General features: G+C 44.0%; 1 protein-coding gene across 3 annotated transcripts in view; it reads left to right on the top strand.

The window, feature by feature from the left end:
- NDRG3 (NDRG family member 3) overlaps positions 1 to 18,776 on the top strand; it is a 68,305-nt gene that overhangs the window by 19,942 nt on the left and 29,587 nt on the right. For all 3 annotated transcript variants that reach the window (XM_009098783.4, XM_018923831.3, XM_009098782.4), the window contains exon 2: positions 13,478 to 13,582. In XM_009098783.4, the coding sequence (XP_009097031.1) occupies positions 13,526 to 13,582 (57 nt within the window). In that variant the 5' untranslated portion in view covers positions 13,478 to 13,525. The remainder of the gene's footprint in view (positions 1 to 13,477; positions 13,583 to 18,776) is intronic.

Genomic DNA, 18,776 nt, shown 5'->3' with positions numbered 1-18,776 from the left:
ATGGTTGTACAGAAGGAGCAGATAGTCTATGGCTGCCCTATTCTGAATGGTGGCTTGCCTGGTAATTTCCTTATCTGATAAGAGGTCACTCAGGGCAGTAGAAGTGAGATTTGCCTGTTATGCAATCCAACATTCCAATCGGCCTAATTCTCCCATGCTTTTTGCTGCCGAGATCCATGGCAGAAGGACTGTAATTGCAGTGGCCTTAAGTCTGGACCAGTGAACAATTTCCCAATTACAGGCTGGGTCCAATTGCTTTAGGTCTCTCTTTTGGATAGCCAATTTTTGTGTATTGTTTTTTATTTGCCAGTGCATTAGATTTGTTTGATTTGGGGTAAACAGGCTCAGCTTGCCAAAGGTGCATGGACCTCTGAGCAGACAAGGGCAGAGACCTGGCCATGCTCTGTCTCCACATATTAAAAACACACCTTTTGGGAGTTCACGGGGCTTATAATCACCATTTGATGAGAGCATAACTAGGACTGAATTTTTGGACCAATTTTTGTCTGTGTAATGTAGATTGCTAGGGTGAGGATAGGTGTTTTGTTTAGCTTCATAATATGGTAACTGGAATTGAATTTAAAGTGAATGCAAAAGGTTGCATTCATGGAGCCTAAGAGATGGAACTCTTGTGGCTCCCTTTTTGGCACTGGTAACTTTCTCGCCCACTCCTGCCAAAACAGTAAGGGATTGTCAGCAGGGTAGTGATCAGGCAGAGGTGCGAGTGAGTTAACTTCATTTAAAGTGTGCCACATTTCATTTGGGAACTCTGCGGATTTAAAAGGAACTCCTACCAGGCAAGTTGACAGGGGGTCAGAGGCTGTTGCTGTGGAGAGATAGATACGTTTGCTTTGGGCTGAGGGACAATCCAGGAGATTGCTGGTAGAGTGACTGCAAGTAGGATGAGGAGCAGACTTGGTCTCATGGTGTCTCGAGTCTGCACACAAACAGCAGGATCTAAACCGGTAAATGGAAACTTAAGACAGAAATATATGACAAACTATTCCAGACAGGAGATGTACATGGGATTTCTTCCAGGGAATGTGTGGCGTTTCCTTCTCCAGGCAGTGTAAGCAACTTGGGGCACTTCTGTAGACTACCCTGAGACCTTCGGGACATAGGGCCTTACCTGTGGGGGGAAAAGTGCGGGATGAGGAAGTTCAGGGACATCACACCACAACCAATATGATCCAGTGAAGCCAAATTTATTATCCCTAAAAAGACTATATTTATAATAATTTTCTACTGTCCACACGTCTCTAGCTAATACATGATTGGCTAGGCCTAGCTGTTCATGCGTCTAAGATAGAATGCTGATTGGATCATCTAATTTTTCACGTGTCTGGCTGTGTCTTCTGTCCCAGCCATGAACTGTCTTTTTCCTTACTTTCCCAAGCTCACTGACAAACTTGCTGAGTCCAGATGACTCTTGTATCTTTTTCAAGGATATACCGACCCCGTTTTCTGAATGTGTCCATTATTGTTTGTGAACGTGTCCATTGTCCATTATCCCAAGCAGGCTGGATTGTGCATCAGCTGAATATGGCCATTGTCCTGAAAAAACTCCTCTATCTGCAAAAAATCCTCGACACGTACCCATTTGGAAGGAACCCACTTTAACCAGAGGAGGTGGACACGTAGGTGTATCCACATCCCCATGTAACCAATTTGTAAGGTCCCACTGTGTTCCAAGTCTCAGGGTCCTTTAGGACTGGAGGCTTTTCTTTCACTGACATCTGACTCCTCCCCCCAAAGTGGCGTACCATGGGTGGATTCAGGCTGCCAAAAGAACAGTTCAGAAAATTGATTGTGAACAGTGCTCTGAACAACTAGATGTGGGGAGGTTCCACTTTCAGGACGTGATGTTGCTGGTCCAGGACTCTTTTGATATCAGGGTGAGTCCTTTCTACTATGACTTGACCTGTAGGGGGGTAGGGGATGCCAGTCTTGTGCTCTACTCCCCATTGCTGCAGGAAGCTCCTGAATTCCCTGGATTTGTAAGTGGGCCCATTATCAGTTTTCAACTCCTTGGGCGTGCCCATGAAAGAAAAAGCTTGTAGGAGGTGCTTTACAGCATCAGAGGATGATTCTCTTGTGTGGGCAGAGGCATAGACCGCTCCAGAAAAGGTATCTACACTGACATGAACATATTTTTGCCGTCCAAATGACTGTATGTGTGTTACATCTGTTTGCCACAGCTCACAACTGTTCAGCCCCCTTGGGTTTGCTCCCGCCTCATCGTAGGGAGTGCATGTTGTTGGCAATTTGGGCATGTGTCCACAATCGCTTTGGCCTGTTCTCCAGTGATGTGAAACTGTCAAACCAGGCCAGGTGCATTTTGGTGGAAAAGCTGGTGGCTGATTTTTGCCTGTTCAAAAACATTTGGGAGAGTGGCCATCTCTGCAGGTGGAGCAAGGGCATCTGCCCTTCTGTTGCCTTCAGTGATAGACCCTGGCAAGTCGGTGTGTGACCTGACGTGCATCACATAAAATGGTTGCTCTCGGTGGGAAACTAACTTAACAAGTTTTGAGAGCGATGTTAGAGCAATTCGAAAAGTGCGATGTTAGACACTTCTTGAAGTATTGCTTGATCTGCTCTGGATACAACTCCTGCCACATATGCAGAGTCTGTAATCAGATTGAATGGTTCTGAGAACCTTTCAAAGACCCTAACAACTGCAGCCAACTCAGCAACCTGAGGTGAACCTTCCACCTCAGCAATGTCCGTCTCCCTCTGCTGGGTTTGAGGATCTTTCCATGTCATAACGGACTTGTGGGATCTCCCGGACACATCTGTAAAGACGGTCAGAGCCTTTTTTAAAGGTCTCTTACTTTGAACACTTCCCAATTTCAGAATAAATTGAACTTTTCATTAGAAAACTTTGTGGGCAGGCCAACGGATAGAAATTTCTCCAGAGCAAACTGCACTGCCTCATTTTCCTGAAGCAAATGATCCAACATTGCCTTGGTAATTTGGCCTGATTTTAACCCGATTGGAATGTGAATGCACTCAAAGTCACATCCTGCTAGCTCCCTGATCCGTGTCCTGGCTTTCCGGATCAGTTCTGCTACCAGCTCTTGGGGCTTTGTCATTCTCATGGACTTTTGGGGACTGAGGAAAATCCACTCTATCATCAAGAGAGTGTCCCTCTGGTCCTGGCCCTTTTTAGGTGTTTCTTTTGCCTTAGGTGTTTGTTTCTGCTTCTACTGGAAAATTATTCCATGGAGGTGTGGCAATTTACCTGAGATGATAAATTTGAGTGGCAGGTCAGGCCATTGGTTGGCCTGTCTTGTGGACATGGTTGTCAGAACTTTTTCTAGAGCTTTCTGAGCCTCTGGGGTAATAGCCCTAGGAGAACTTGGGTCCTCTCCCCCTTTCAGTAAATCGAAAAGAGGGGCAAGGACTTCATTGATCAGACCTAGCCAGGGCCTTACCCAATTTAAAGACCTACGCAACTTGTGGATATCCACAAGGGTCTCGATATTTGTTTTGATTTCTAATTTTTGAGGAACAATGGTCCTATTTCCAATTTCTAAGCCCAAATACTTCCGAGGTGGCATCTTTTGAATTTTCTTTTCCTGTAGCTCAAACCCTGCAACAATCAATTGTTGATTGTCTGTTAGCATTGATTGTTAGGTCAAGCACGTGGGTGAGTAAATCATCATTGGGGGCACACACAAAGATATCATCTATATAATGATAGATGATGGCCTTTTCTGCGGCTGCACGCACTGGGGAGAGTAAGGAAGAGACATACCACTGGCAGATCAATGGTGGATAATCTAACACAAATGGATGTTTATTTGCCAGTTGTCCATTTGGCCCCTGGATTTGGACAACGCTCTTGGATTGTCTCACCAATTGCATGCCCCCTAGACCTCGAACGTGACCAGCCACGTTTTGCAAAGGCCAATGTGCTGGCCAGTCCTGTGCTGGGATCACTATGCAGTCTGTGCCCGTGTCTATGAGCATCTCAATGTGTTTTGACTCCCCAACCCCACTGACATTACACCAGATTTTGGGTTTCCTTCCCAATAGCTTGGACCTGGGCAACTGTAGGCCCTTGTTTTTTGGTGCCTTCAGGCAAACTCGGCACTGAGATAGCTTGTGCAACGATTTGTCTTTTGAGAAGAAACAGGGGTGGGTGGAAACAGTGCAGCCCGAGACTGAATTGCTCAGGATCTGATGTTATCATTCCTGGAGCAATTTCTATCTCTTGTGGTGTGTGTTTGGTGTCCCCAGTGAGGATGTACTTACAGTGATTTTGGTACAAAGTACCCTGCTGTTGTGGGTTGATGGAGACAAAATGCCAGTCACTGTCTTTCAGGTGGAGTGGTTCTGTCAGCTGTAACCTGAAAGGCTCATTGACAGAAGTTTCGGTTAGAATAGGTTCACCTAAGTCAGAGCAAATGTTATTTGGTGTCACATCTGGTGGTGGACCAGCAGAAGTGGTCCTTGAAGCATCTGCTTCACTTAGAGAAATTGAGATGTTACCATGTGCTTGGTTTTTTTCGCTTCCTTCATTCCCTTGGCCTGCTCTTTTTGTGTCTGTGCTCCTGGCAGGCCGGCACTCCCCATTCAGTTTTTTTTGTTGTTGTTGACCCCCTGGGAGCACTTGTAGTTCTCCTCTCCTGTTATTTCTAAATTCATCAAATTGCTTTTTCAGGGGGCACTGGTTACTCCAGTGCCCAAGGTAGTTACAAAGCAGGCATGGCTTTGTGGGGTGAGGCATTGCTGGTCTTCACTGCTGCCCATTGTGCTGCTGGGCTGAAGGAATGGGTGCAGGGCTGGTAACCGCGATTTGCTGTGGTGGTCTTGGCAGCAGCTTTGGTCTGGTGTCCTGAGCCATACTTATCAGAGGCACTTTCCGGTTACAAACTAGAAACATATCTTTTAGTGTAGGGGGGTGTTTCTAAAGGTAAGCTTAAAATTGCCACTTGACACTGTTCATTTGCATTTGTAAATGCCATTTCCTCTAAAACTTCTTCCCTTGCATTCTCTTTTTTAACTTGGGTTTCTATAGCTCTAGTTAACCTTTCTACAATCTCAAAATAGACTCTGATGGTACCTGTTTGATCTTACTATATGGCTCAAATGGGCCTTCAGGTTGGAGGGTAAAGAAGGCTTTTTCAGCTGTGTCTTTGACTCTTTTAAGTGCCTCTATAACTGCAACTTGTACTGGGGTCCTCACTGGAGAGATGCTCAATGGTAATTGGCAAGCCATTGGCATCTTTTGCTGTGTTTGGATGAGCATGCAAGTCTGGGAGAACCTCTTTTAGCAGTTGTTTCCATGCTAATTCTCATAATTTTAATTCTGTAGAGGTCATGAGGCATGAAAAGAGCTGTTTTAAATTATGTGGGACTACTACCGTGTTACCCAGTTCGGCATTTTAAAGGCCACAGAAGTATGGGCTATATGGGCTATACTCTTTGTGTGCTTTGCAGAGCTCTTTTATTATTTGTTGTGAAAAAACTTTCCAATTAGCAGTTTGGGCTCCTCCCCATTGCTCTCCATGCTGATACATAACAGGGGCAAATGAGAAAGTGGGACCCTGTATTGGGTCTGCGGTTCCCTGCTCCCTATTCTTTGAATTGGAGGCATTGGGATCAGAGGTGGTACTATAAGGACAAGCAGTGGGCGTGCCCCCACTGTGGGAACAGTGGGCAGGGGATGGGGACTCCTGGTGACATCACATCAGCAGACGCTCCCTGGGAGGGGTAGAGGGGTGAAGCTGAGGGAGTGGCAGGTGAGGTGGGGGGAGGGAAGGTGTCACGAGTATCAGAGGGGGTGAAGGGTAAGGAAGGATTTTTGGGATGCTGAGTGAAATCATAGGAAATAGGAGACCAGGTAGGGCATGGTGCCACATGGCATCTTCCATTTTCTTGACTCCCTGTGGGTTGAGAGCCATTTTCGGGGTCACTGCTCTCTGAAAAGCTAACACTTGCTCTGGGTTTCTGAGCAGGGGACCCAGGGGTATGCGGAGGGTTCCACATGGTCTGGCCAGGACTTTGTGGATAGTTGAACTCAGGCATTTTAAGATGCTCTGGGAGCCAGCTTCCCTGGGTGTGAGCAGAGTCTGCTCTCTTTAAAATACCAAGTTTTGGGGTAGGGGATTCAGAGTTGGGGGGGAGAAATAGGAAGAGCAGAGGTACATTCATGTTATTTGGCTTTTCCTTCACTTCCCTTTGCTTGAGTAAGGCTGATCAAACTTGTAAACTCCAAAACACAAATTTAGCTGAGGACGTGTCCCCAGACTTTCCCAAGGTTATCAATTCATGCCCTACTTTGTCCCAGAATTGGATATTGTGGACTTGTTCAGGAGAGATTTGTGGGAAGTGTAGAAAAAGCCACCTTATAAACCGTTTCAATTTTCCCTTAGAAAACGTTTCATTTCTATCAACTAAAATTCCAACAATCTGATAATATACTCCTTTCTGTGCTGTGCTTAACTTAGAGCCCATTTTAGATGTAAAAGGCACAGCACAATCTCCCGCCAACCGAAAACAAAACCAAATCAGCTACCGATTTCCAAAAACCTCGGTTAAGAAGCGAAAACACACATATCTTTAGCTCTACACAGCACAGCTGTCCGTAGTGCTTTTAAAAGTGACGCCAGCAACAGCACGGAATTGGAACTTGCTGTGCTGCACTGGGGGATAGACAGAGTCCCCCAGCCTGCATCGCGCTGAAAACCCGATACCGGAAACCCGAGCACTGGTCCAGGTAATGTAAAACACTTTAAAGACTTTTACAGCATTCTTGCTTAAATCCGCCCTATAGTCAATGCCCGTTAATTCAGGCAATCGGCAGGAACAGTGTCCTGCTTGCTGAGCCTAGTTACACCCATAGCAGTATGACATTGCTTTTAATTAAAATTGGATTCATCCAGAATTAATGGAAAGCTAAGCACAGACCTTTTCCTTACAAAACCATTGTTAAATGTGGGTCTTGTTTAAACACCTTAGAAATTATATGCACCAGCTGACATTTCTGTCCTAGGTGTAGCTCAGATTCCAGGGATGTAAAATCATGGCTTAGGAAGCTACTGTTGCTTTGCTCAAATGCAGTGATGCTTTAAAGAGCTAGGAATAAAAACACTTTTGAGACAATATTAGTATAGGAGGTAATATACAGGCTGGTCTTTATTGGGGGCCTCCAGGGGCAGATATGGAAAAATGCCAACCCCCACATAGGGTGAATACAGCTTTGTAAGTTTAGCAAATTAGTATAATTGACAAGAATCCCCAATTAGAAGCAGAAGTGACGAGGTAATTCCTCCCTGGTTCTACCCTTTTCTGATTTCTCCTCTTCCTTAGATAAAAACTAAACTTTGTTGATGAAAATGTGTCTCGAAGAGCCGGTTTCTGTGGAGGCCCTGGTGGGGCTTCTCCTAAGTTACACCCCATTGGCTCCTTCCCCTATTTCTGTGCCTGAACATAGGTGTTCCTGAGCCACTCCCTACCTTTTCCCTGATTGGGCCTCACCTTGATACTGCCCGGAGACCAAGGTCAGCTGGGAGGCCCCAGGGGAGAGAGCTGGACTCTCTACGGGAGTTTGTGTCTGAGAGAGGAGCATCTCACCGTCCGGCTGAATTAACATCTATGGATATTATGCAAAAGCCTTTTTTGCTTCTTTACCCTGGACTTTACTAGCAGCAATTGGCTGCAACAGTTTCGACCTTGGCTCCCAGAGAGTCTGAACTTGGGCCCCAGGGCTTGGAGCCTTGGGAAGGTGTTTTGTCTTTCTGCCTATCAGGATAGGGAAGAGTACTGGAGTTAGCTAGGAACTATTTAACTGTACTACAATGATCTACAGAGTTATGAATACATATGAAGGAAATATAAAAGCAAAAATCATTTTGGCAACAGCAGAATCTGGGACTCCACTGGTGAAGCAGAACACAGTTTCTTTCTGTAAGCACACAATTTATCTTGGAGGTGGAGCACCATATGGCACAGTTCCAAAAATACATGATCTGGAATGCAAAGTAAGCAACCTTGAAAAATATCTTGAAACTGAATTTGGGCCCTTTGCCTGTTTCTCTGGAAGTTTACCATGTCAGACAGAATTTTGGTATAGAAAACAAAGTAGCCTGTGCAGGTTTTGGGAAGCACACTGCTGTCCAGAGGCTTGTGCAGGGCAGAGGAGCAACAGAACAGGAATGCCCAAGATGAGATGCCCATAAATGAAAATTTGCTGAGATCTATATGCCAAGACCGTGGTCTGCCTGGCCAGGCTGAGGAGCCCTGCTAGGCAGCTGGTTTTCCCCTCTGTGGGAGAGCAACACAGGAGGTACAGGAAGTGGGAATCGCCTTGTAAAGAAAGGGAGAAGTTGCAGTGATGAGCTACACAGCAAAATGGCTTAAGAAATAAATGCCTGAGCAGTAAGCCTGCAGACCATGGATAGTGTACTTTGGTTCTGGCATGGGTTGTAAATTGTGGGTTTGTTCCCATCTTCATTTGCATACCTGTGAGCAACATTTCTGCTTTCCATCTTAGAAGATGGAGCTGGCTTGTCAAGGAGTGGTTTTCTGGAACCTTACCCGGATTGTCATGGCTGTGAGTCCTGAGAGAGGAGCTTCTTCAGCTTGCCTCTGTTGTCTGCCAAATGAGGGGGCATATGTTTAGCTACATTTAATGCCATGTTTTGTAGCCTAGCTTGACAACTGATGGGTGTAACTTAGCCTCAGTGTGGTTAATATACAGAGTAAGAGTGTAAGTGGCGATAGAGGTGGCACATTATAAGCTATAATCAAATTGAGGTGAAAACTCAAGAATTTTTAGCCTCCGAATGCAAGGTTTTGTTGCACTGAGTTCATAAATAGTGTGGAGAGATTGTACCTCCATAAGAAAACAGATTTGAATTCAAGATGCAGCTCTGCAGCTCTTGCGGCTCCTAACCCTGCAGGAAGCAGTTGTGCTAGAGCTTCAATGACAAGAAAGCAGAGCCTCAGAACCTACGGATATTGCAGCTCAGGCTCAGTGGGTCCAGGCCTCCAGTACTTGTGGTCCTGACTACTGAACTTAACTCCAATTCCTTTCTTTGTATATTGAAATTACGTAAATTGAGAGCAGCCTTGTGTCAGAGTAAACATGCAAACATGTATTTAAGATATTATTTATTGGTAGATGGTTTCTTTCTGGGGTTTGCCTGCCTTGGTTTTTTGTAGCCTTCTACCCTGATTCTAGTCTCTGTGCTTAATAATTCACCACACCACATTTTTCCTGGAGTCTTGTCTTACTGGTTTTCAAAGAACATAGAAACTGCTTCAGCCTTTAGAACCCTTTGGAAAGGGAGTTTCAGTTGGGGGATTTAAGTGTATTTATAGTAATATATAAATAGAGGCAAGAGGAATACTTGCAAAGCAGGTGGTACTGAGCCATTTATAGAAAAAAATTTATGATTTATACATGGATTGTTTCAGGCAAACCTTTTGCTTTGCCTGTGGCCTGACTTCTAAAAAAATCTTTTAGTGTTATGAATACTTATCCTGCTTTGTTGTGGTATTTTAGACTTGCTTTCAGCTTATGAAATGACATATTTGTCTCTTTAAATAACAGGAGGAATGGAGGGAGAAAATTTGCTCCCAGGCAGACAAGTAAGTCTGTGGAGCTTTTACAAGGAGTCTTTAGCATGATTGGAAGGGAGGATAGCCCACCTCACCAATACCCCATCCTTTCCTTTGCCTCTGCACTTGGACATGTACTCTACAAAGGTCTCTCTACTATAAAGCATCCTCTTTTGAGAATTTTTTTTGAGGCCTTTTTTGCTCAAATGTGCCCATTTGCCATGTTTCAAACCAAAACACATGTTGATGTTGGCATTGCAGGGTGCTCAGGTGAAGTTGTGGCAAATAGTCATATAGAGCTAGTAAATTTTATGCTGTAATGACAAATCACCCAGATTTAATCTAGGGCAATCACACGGAGCTTGCCAAGATCTTGGGAAGAGAAAAGTACATGCATCTGCCAATGGAATACCCTCTGATCAGATTAAAATGAAGTCCTGAGGCTATGTCAATCATTTTCTGGAGAGCTCACCAGTGAGTGGATTGGGAAGAGCTGGTTCAGCAAGCTAAAAAAGCTGCTTGCAAGGAGTGATGGTGATCCCCTATGCCTTTTCCTTCAAAAAACTTTACAAGATAGGTGAATAGATATGAAATCTTAATGTTTAGAAAATCCACCATCTGAGGCTATGCAGGTTTAATCTTTCTGTATGATTTTGCTCTCATTTGAGCAGTTGTCAGTGACTTCCTGGCTCATCTCAGTATTTGGGCCCCACTGGAGGGACCTTTCATAGTTCTTACTTCTGAGTGAGAATGTCCTATGAGCTGAGGAGCTTCCCAGGCTGACTGTGCTGCAGATTCTCTGCAAAGCAAGTCTCTTACTCTTCTGCGAACTTCCCTACACAGGTTTTCACAGCTATTTGAACCCAGCTGGTGTTAAGGAAGGTTGTCTTTTATGTCTCAAGGAAGTTTCACATAAATCTCAGCATCTAAATCAGCAGCCCTTTTTTGTTGCTGTCCAGCTTGCTTTAAGGAAGGGGCAGCACATACTGCACTTTATGGCTAACATCAGCTTGCCCTAGAGAACCCCCTTTCCTTGAGACAGCATTTGGAGGATAGGAAGATAAACATCAGAATAATTTCAGAGTTGTTTCAATATTGCTTATTGAGTGCACTGTAGTTTTATCTAGAGACCAAGTATTAAATTGAAGTTGATGAGTGATGCATTGTTCACAGGGGTCTTAGGATGAGGGGAGAGACGAGAAAGTTGACTCCATGTTCAGAAGGCTTGGTTTATTATTTTATGATATATATTATGTTAAAAACTAAAGTAAAAGAATAGAAGAAAGGATTTCATCAGAAGGCTTAGCTAAGAATAGAAAAGGAATGAATAACAAAGGCTTGGACTGACCGAGACAGTCTGGACAGAGGACTGTGATTGGCCATTAATTAGAAACAACCAGATGAGACCAATCACAGATCCACCTGTTGCATTCCACAGCAGCGGATAAGAATTGTTTACAGTTTGTTCTTGAGGCCTCTCAGCTTCTCAGGAGGGAAAAATCCTAAGGAAAGAATTTTTCATAGAACATGTCGGTGACAGATGATATAAATGCATTTGATAATCGTTGCTTTGAACCCCTATTAGGTTTTTATTCTTCTCATATAGTAAATGATTAACAATGTAGTGCAAGGGTACAAAATGTGTGTCTCTCCTGCTCTAGACTTTGCACGTTTCATGGATGTGCTTGTATTGACAGCAAACAGTGTACTTGGGCAGATTTGTGTAGGATACCTCTCAGGCCTCTCTGGGACTTTGTATAGCTCAGGGGAAACTAGAAGAGATATCTGCAAGGCTGTAACAAAAATTTCTTTGAGCAATATGATGCAGAGCAATTGGTGCTCTGAGATGTTCTTGGTTAGCCACAGCTCAGTATAGAGGTAGAGAGGGGTTATTATATTGGTGTCCTCCTTCTCTTTAGACTCTGGTTTAGGCAAAAATGAAAGGTGTGAACCCAAGGTTCAGGAAAACTCCCACATATATAAAACACACAGAAAAAAGTGGCTGGTGTGTGCACAGTTTTTTCGTTCCTTTGGGTAGAGTGGATGACTTCTTTGTCTCTTGGGTTAACACAAGAATAAGTATGACCTTGTTGCCTGCCACCAGTAGGTGTCTTCAAAGGAGCATAAGAGAGCACTCTCCCACTAATGAGGTGAAGGTGGTCATTCTAGTACTGTGTCACCTGTCTGCACCTTATCTGCAGATAAGCTTTGTGATGCTTGTTTGAAATTCCTTTTGTGTCTGCAACCTCGTGTGTTGCTGTTCTGGAGAGAACCTGGTAGATGTTGAGCTATTGATCAGTCCCAGTATATATGGAAATTGTAATTCCTTAGTAGAATTTTTTTTTTTTAAATTCCATAATATCTCAGCAGTATGACAGTAAAGAGCTTTCCTCTGGGGCTTACAGTGCACTACATAATGTCTCTTACTCCTCTTCTGAATAAAAATTGTGGAGTAAGGGGGTTGTTGCCTGTAGATTGACTGATTTCTTTAAATTCTCACAGTTGGTATGTTTTACAGCAAAAGAAGTCCGAAAAAGAAAAATAATTGAGTTTCCCAAAGCAAAGGAGTTAAAAGAGACAGATGTTCCTATGGCTGATTTTCAGAAGGAAAGGCATTTTGTTTTTATTTGTTTTGTGACAGACTGGCTTCAGTCCCCACCCCCAGTGTTAGTCCTGGCACAAAAGGTGCCGCTTTGCCCATCATCTGGGGTGAGGGGGACCCCTCCTCCCCAGCACATGTTTGTGTTGAATTAACGTGGGTGACAAACACAAATGTTCTTTTCCCGCTCTTTTTCTTCTGTGGTTGTAGCCTGAAATATCTTAGACAAAGAATTTGATTTGTGACAGTATTCAAAAGTATTTTCCTGGCACACTCAGCTGATGCCCCAGGAAGTCCACCACATGCTTACCTCTGTTCCATCAAATGAAGTTGTTGACTTTGTTTATTTCATCTGCAGTAATAGGTACAATTTTCCTGAACAACCAGGTAGTCTGCACCATCAGGTGTGATCATCTCTTGCCAGAGCTCTTTTCATGTTGCTTGCAGGTGCTTGCACTAAAAATTTTTCTGTGTAGAAACACAGCTAGAGTGTCTAGAGTAAAAATTAAATGCCTTGTAAACTCAGCCATATTATTCCTCCATCTTCATTGCTGTATTTATGGTCGAAGATTTCTCCTCTGGCTCCGTGGCAGCAGAAATTTTCCACAGCCATATGGCAGCTTTTATACTGTTGATTACATTTTTTTTCTTTCCTTTGCTGACTCTGCACCATCTGATAGAGTGATGGTTTGGGCTGCCAAGCTAACAGTGTTGTCTGCACATGTTTCACTGGACCAGCACTATCTAGGGCGATTTTTATATCTCACCTTGTACAGCAAGGGCTGCCCTGAGTTCTGGACTCTCTTATGTTCTGCCAGCAAGGAGTGTGGATCTCCACACCTCTGTCTCCTGTGTGTGGAGGTGGTTTTGGCTGTATGTCTCAGGAATACAGCACAGCCTTGCCTTTGGTGGCAGGATGCTGGGGTTTGGGTATGTAGGGCATGGCAGGGGAAGTCAGTATTACCACATACTAAACAGTTTTTTACTCTGCTGATCAGGTAATTTCCAGTTCATTTCCAGAAAAGCTATGGCTGAAATACCAGCAATGCATGGAAGTAGATGCAGTTTCTCACTTGAAAGGCCTGAGCTTTCAGGGGCAGCTTTCAATGGGCAGGGCAAAGAGTAACCAGACTGACACAGAGCAGCACAGGGTTTGCCTTCTGCATTTAGAGGTGCTTTGTGTTGCATCAAGAGCCAGTTTCTTGCAGGCTTAATTTGAAGCACAGACAAGTGTAATGAAAAATCTCTCAGCGTTCTTTGATTAGCATATCTTGTAATACTGTTTGTAACAATATGCCTTTGTTTCAGAACCCCTGTTTGCTGCTTTGAGGATTAATTGACTCTACTTCCAGCACAATGGATGAATTGCAGGATGTTCAGCTGACAGAGATCAAGCCACTCCTGAATGACAAGGTAATGCTGGCTGCTGCTTTGTCCTCACAGGTGTCCTCAGGATAACTTTGTGTCTGGCAAGGAGCTCTAGCTCCCAGAATCTGTCCACAGATTGAAATACCTTAAGTACTGAAACCCAGTAAATTCTTCCTCACTCTGGTAATCTACCACCACCCACTCTTCCAAAGTCTCCAGGAAAGACAGACCACAATAATTCAGGTAATTTTGGAGTCCTGGCCAAACAGCACGTCTTGTCTGTACTGAGGATTTGCAAAGGCCGGACAGCAATTGGAAAGGTGATCCCATTCCTGACCTGGTGTAGCTGTAGAGCCTCTAATAAGTTTGTCCTTGTTAGAGAAGTGCTGTTTTGTATCCTGGCTTTTGTTTGGTTGGTTTGGGTTGTTGTTGTTTTATTTCTTGTTTGTTTTGGTATTTTTTACTTTTTTTTTTGGTTGAAAATATTCTGTCTTAAATGATCCTTTAGTGTTTTGAACCCTAAAATAGCCCTGTCTCCCTGGATTTAGTAATGGAGAGTAATTTCCTTTTAATGTCTGCATAACCCAGTTAGAACAGCCCAGATTTATGCAATACTGAGACTTTGGAAAATCATTGTATCGCAGTAGCTGTTTAAGTCTTTCACTCTGTCTTCTGTGGGCTGGGGAAGAGCCGTCTGGGCTCAGTGGATTCTGCCACAAACTGTTGTTGAGAGTGTCTAAGTTCATTACAGGCCACATCTAGCATCTTGCATCTGCAAACTGTGATCATGAGCAATGTGGTTTGGTCAATTTCCATAGCTTGCAGCCAAGTCTAATGGTGTGGGAATGAGTTCCTAAGGCTTTGCTGGTTGATGGCTGATGATCAGGACCTGGCTTGTGTTGCCAAAGGACTGCCTCTGGTGCTTTGTCCACTCACTGTGTGCTTGTAGAAGACTGCATTGTCCCCCACAAAATGGGTGACATATCTGGAATTCTGCTGTGTTTTAATCTGTACTGATTAGTTTTTGCTCATTTCTTTAGTGTTCTAGCATATCTGTTTTTAGTACCTGTGAAAGATAAAAACTCAGCTGAAATCTGCAGTCCAGCTGCCTGATCTGACAGACTATGCTGGCTACTGGGCTTTCACCATTTAAAAAAAAAATGTTTCCTGGAAAGGTGTCATGGTTTGATGCTGGCACAATGCCAGTGCCCCCATGAAAATATATTCTCCCTATTTTCTGCTGTGAGATGTGGCCAGAAATAGAGCAAAGCAGGCTCTAAGTTAGGAATTCAGGGAAAAAGACTTTATTAACTTACAATATGTAAAAGAAACACACACACAGAACTCAGAATGAAAACCTTCCAAAAACATTCCTCCTCCCCCCACCAAATCTCCCAACACAGCACAGTGAGACAAACCCTTGGATTCTCAATCAAGTTACCACCCCTCAGATAATCGACTCTCAGTCCATCACTACTCTTCAGATAATCAATTCTCAGTTCATCAAGAGAGGAGTCCCACTTGTGCCATAGGCTTCTCCAGGAAACACAGTTGAAACCTCTTGTGTTTCCATGTCACGTGTGGCACCGTCCGGAGATCATTTTGCCATCGGGACATCTTCCTTCCATGCCCAGTGCTCTCACCACTGCACCTGGACCAGAGCTGCTTCTAGGGTTTTCCTTTTTAAAGGGTGCTTTGCCCAGTTCCAAAAAAAGCAACAGTCTCTCACTTTGGGACACCTGTCCCACCCAGATTTCACCCCCTGGGGCCGAGGGGTATCGAGAACAGAGATTTTCTTCTCCACTGAAGATTGAGGGCACCACCACCCTCCTCACCCGTCGTCTCTGTTCACGCCACTCCTTCACATCACATCACTGCACTCTCTTGGTTCCAAGCCGTTGCCTCCCCGTAAATACAGTCTCTGTGTCACAGGAAAAATGGTTCTGTCCATGGCTATACAAGAAAGTCCAGCCAAAGACCACTCCATCACCTCCTCCCACCTAGGATTCTTTTCAACTTCTTCTGACATCTTTCACTTGCACAAACCTGCATCACACTTGCCCATTTCTTCCCATTTCATCTCTATCTCTCTCCTCATTTAGATCCAGGAGGATCAGTATTTGTAAGGTTTCCATCATCCAAGAAAAGGGTTAAAAATCTCAGGCTCTACCTGCCCAGAACTCTCCCAAGGCTGCTGGGCACCTTCTCCATACACCCACCCTTCTCCTTCTCAGCGTGCTGCCAGGCACAGGCGCTCTCTCTCTTTCTCTCTGTCTCCCTCCCTCTCTCTCTCTCTGTCTGTCTCTGGGGAGCTGCCCGATGTCTCTCAGGGTTCCTCCACCCTTCCATCCTGCAGGGGCCTTCATCTCCCTTCTCTGTCCAAGGCCCTGGCCTACCTCATCCCAGCCACTTGGCTTCCCCTCCCCGGCCCAGCCTGGAGCTGGGCAGGGCAGCTCTGATGTCTTTCACAGAGGGATGGAACCCAAGGGAGCTTCCCCCTGGGAGTTCTCTGCTTTTAACCCCCCTGTGTTCTCAGAGGCGCATCCATGTCCTCAGTGGCCACACCAGGTGCCAATACTCAAATCTCACCACTGATTGGTTTGACCACAAACTCCCAAAAAACTCACTTCCTTATCAAACCAGGACAAAGGGTGAGTCTTGGAAGTACAAAACCAGTGTAGATCAGCAAATAAAAATATGGAATACAGGCTTTGAGGGCAGTTTGTGATTTCAAAACAAGAGGTAAACATTTACAGAATACAAGCTTCCTAAAGGCAGTGGCCCAGATCTTGCTCATGATTCTCCTGGGATTTTCTGTGTTTGAAGTGGGTAGATTGCCCTTGCTTCAGTCAGCTGACCTAAGTCAGAGATATTGAGGCATGCCAGATCAAAGTGGTTTTCCCTTTTTAAGTTTCCATTCTTTCTCTCAAGTATTGCCTGGTCAGCCCCATCCATTTCTTCCTGTGGTGCCCATTGTGGTTCAAATGCAGAGTTCTCACCCAAACAGAACACCAGGTAGCATTAACCAGGGTGCAGAAGGGCACACAGAGAATGATTACTTCTTTGCTTGACTTATTGTTGAAGTTACAGGAAATATTTAGTATCTCAGTAGGGAGAAATATGAAGGGTAGCTCCAGAACCATCCTCAGTACTGCATAGGAAGAGAAGTATGCTGTGGCTCTCCTTTGCACACTTTTATCAAAATGAGGGCCTCAGGGAGCAGCCACCTCCAAGGTCCGGCCCTTATTAGGGCTTTCAAGCTTCACATAATACAAGTGTACTTTTTAGACATAGTTTATGGAGCATGAGGGTGTGGTGGAATAACCTGCTGTTCTGTGCATTATATCAGAGTCCAAAATCTATTGAGCTGGCAGTTCACTAAGGTTTTTACTGACAATCTACTTTAGATACAGGAGTTTGAGCCAGTATGGATTAATGGCCAGAAATAGTACAGTAACACTCTTAAGGTGCTAATGAGTGAGTGCTCATGAACTCAGACACAAAGGCTACTGTACACAGAGAAGAAGCTCTGGTGTCTCAGACTCTTAAGCCAGTGGAGTTACCTGTGGAAGTAGAAATTGGTTGTATCTTGTTCACTTGTCTGAACTATAGGTAATGCCACTGTGGACCACTGAGTCCTGGCTTTTTTCTGCCTCAAATCAGCAAAAAGTTACAAACTTGACTTTTAAAGAATATAAACACTATTTTGTTGTTGTGTAACCTAATGTTAGTTAGTGTGTAACTGATATCAAGTGCAGGAAAGTAAAATATATTATGTTTGTTCACCTCATTCAGGCTTACTGAAATGCAGTGACTTTTTACTGGGGAAGCAAAGGAATGTCAAATGTTCCCATTTAGTTGAAAGAAAGAGAAAAAGAGTATTGCCCAATCAGAAAAACTATTCCAGTGATACATTGTTATTCTGGCACCTTTGACTCCTGTTTATTCAGCCTCAGTAAAAAGTTATTGAAATGTCAGAGCCAGATCCAGGAAATTAAATGGGCAGTCCTTAGGCTGGGTTGAGTCAGCCAGGTCAGCTCTGTGCTTTAGGTGCAGCCATGGCATGTTCAGAGGCCTGAAAAACTTGCCTTGAAATTTCTCAAATTAAGACAATGAATAAATGGTTTAAAGTCAGATTTTCAGTGTGTTAAAATTAGGTATGTGAGAGTCAGGGCATATCAGCTTCTTTTGCTTCATGGTATGCCCAATTCAGAGCCTTATTCCTTGCTTTGTGTCATTTCCTCCCCACTCGCTTGGGGAATCTCAGACTTTTCTGAGTACAAATTCAGATCACCTTCTTTTTTACTTAGCATGCACCATCCAAATCCAGTGCCATATACAGATGTTTCTCATTTCTCCATGAAGAAATGGGTGACTGAACTGACCTGCTTCATGAGCTGGTGATGGTGTCAGAAGTCTCAATTAATTAGAGCATCTCAAACTGAAATAAGAGGAGACTGCTTTTTATTTTCTTTTCCCCAATACTCAGGATTTAGTGGTTTTTGCTATGTCCTGCTCAAAACATGGCCACAGTTCCATACTTAACACACAGGAGGAAAGAAGGGAATGTGTGGTATTCACATGCCCTCTGAACAGAGAGAAGCTCTGAGACAAGGAGAGAAGAAAGAAAACACAATTGTTATCTCGCTTGCTATGCCTGTGTTGTGCTAAAGTAGAATGCAATATAAAGATTGTTTACCCAAAGTGAAAATGTTTTGTTCCCTTCACCTCTCAGAACCAAGAAGTGTGTGTGTGTGGGACTGTCATGAGACAGTCACGAGAGAGTCAGAAATGAGTGCAGTTCTGTGCAGTTGTGAGCAAGAGTGAGTGCTTAACAGATTTAGTTTAGATAAAATGTACATAGTATAGTATAATAAAGTAATTAATTAACCTTCTGATGATAAAATCAGACACATCATTCTCTCTCCCCTTTGTCAGAGTCGTCATTAATTTACAATAGGGGGTGGATTCTTAGAACAGATTTGCAGATATTTCAAATGTCTCAAAGTACAGAATATAGGTAGCAACCCTTGTTCTTATTAAAAAGACAAGGCTTTGCAGCAAGGAAAACACAGCCATATGTTTACACATGGGGAAGAATGAGGGTGCTCAGCCAGAAGAAATGTTTGGAGTGTATCTGTTGTCCATATGTGATCCTGGTTTTCTCCTATTAATTTTAGTACTAAGGTGCTGTGCTGATTTGGCACAGCCTGGTTTTTGGTAGCGAGGGAGGGCCACA

This window comes from Serinus canaria, chromosome 20 (genome assembly GCF_022539315.1).
Source record: "Serinus canaria isolate serCan28SL12 chromosome 20, serCan2020, whole genome shotgun sequence".
Taxonomy (NCBI): Eukaryota; Metazoa; Chordata; class Aves; order Passeriformes; family Fringillidae; genus Serinus; species Serinus canaria.
Note: the sequence above shows the minus strand (reverse complement) of the source record. Positions and strands in the feature narration are given on the sequence as shown.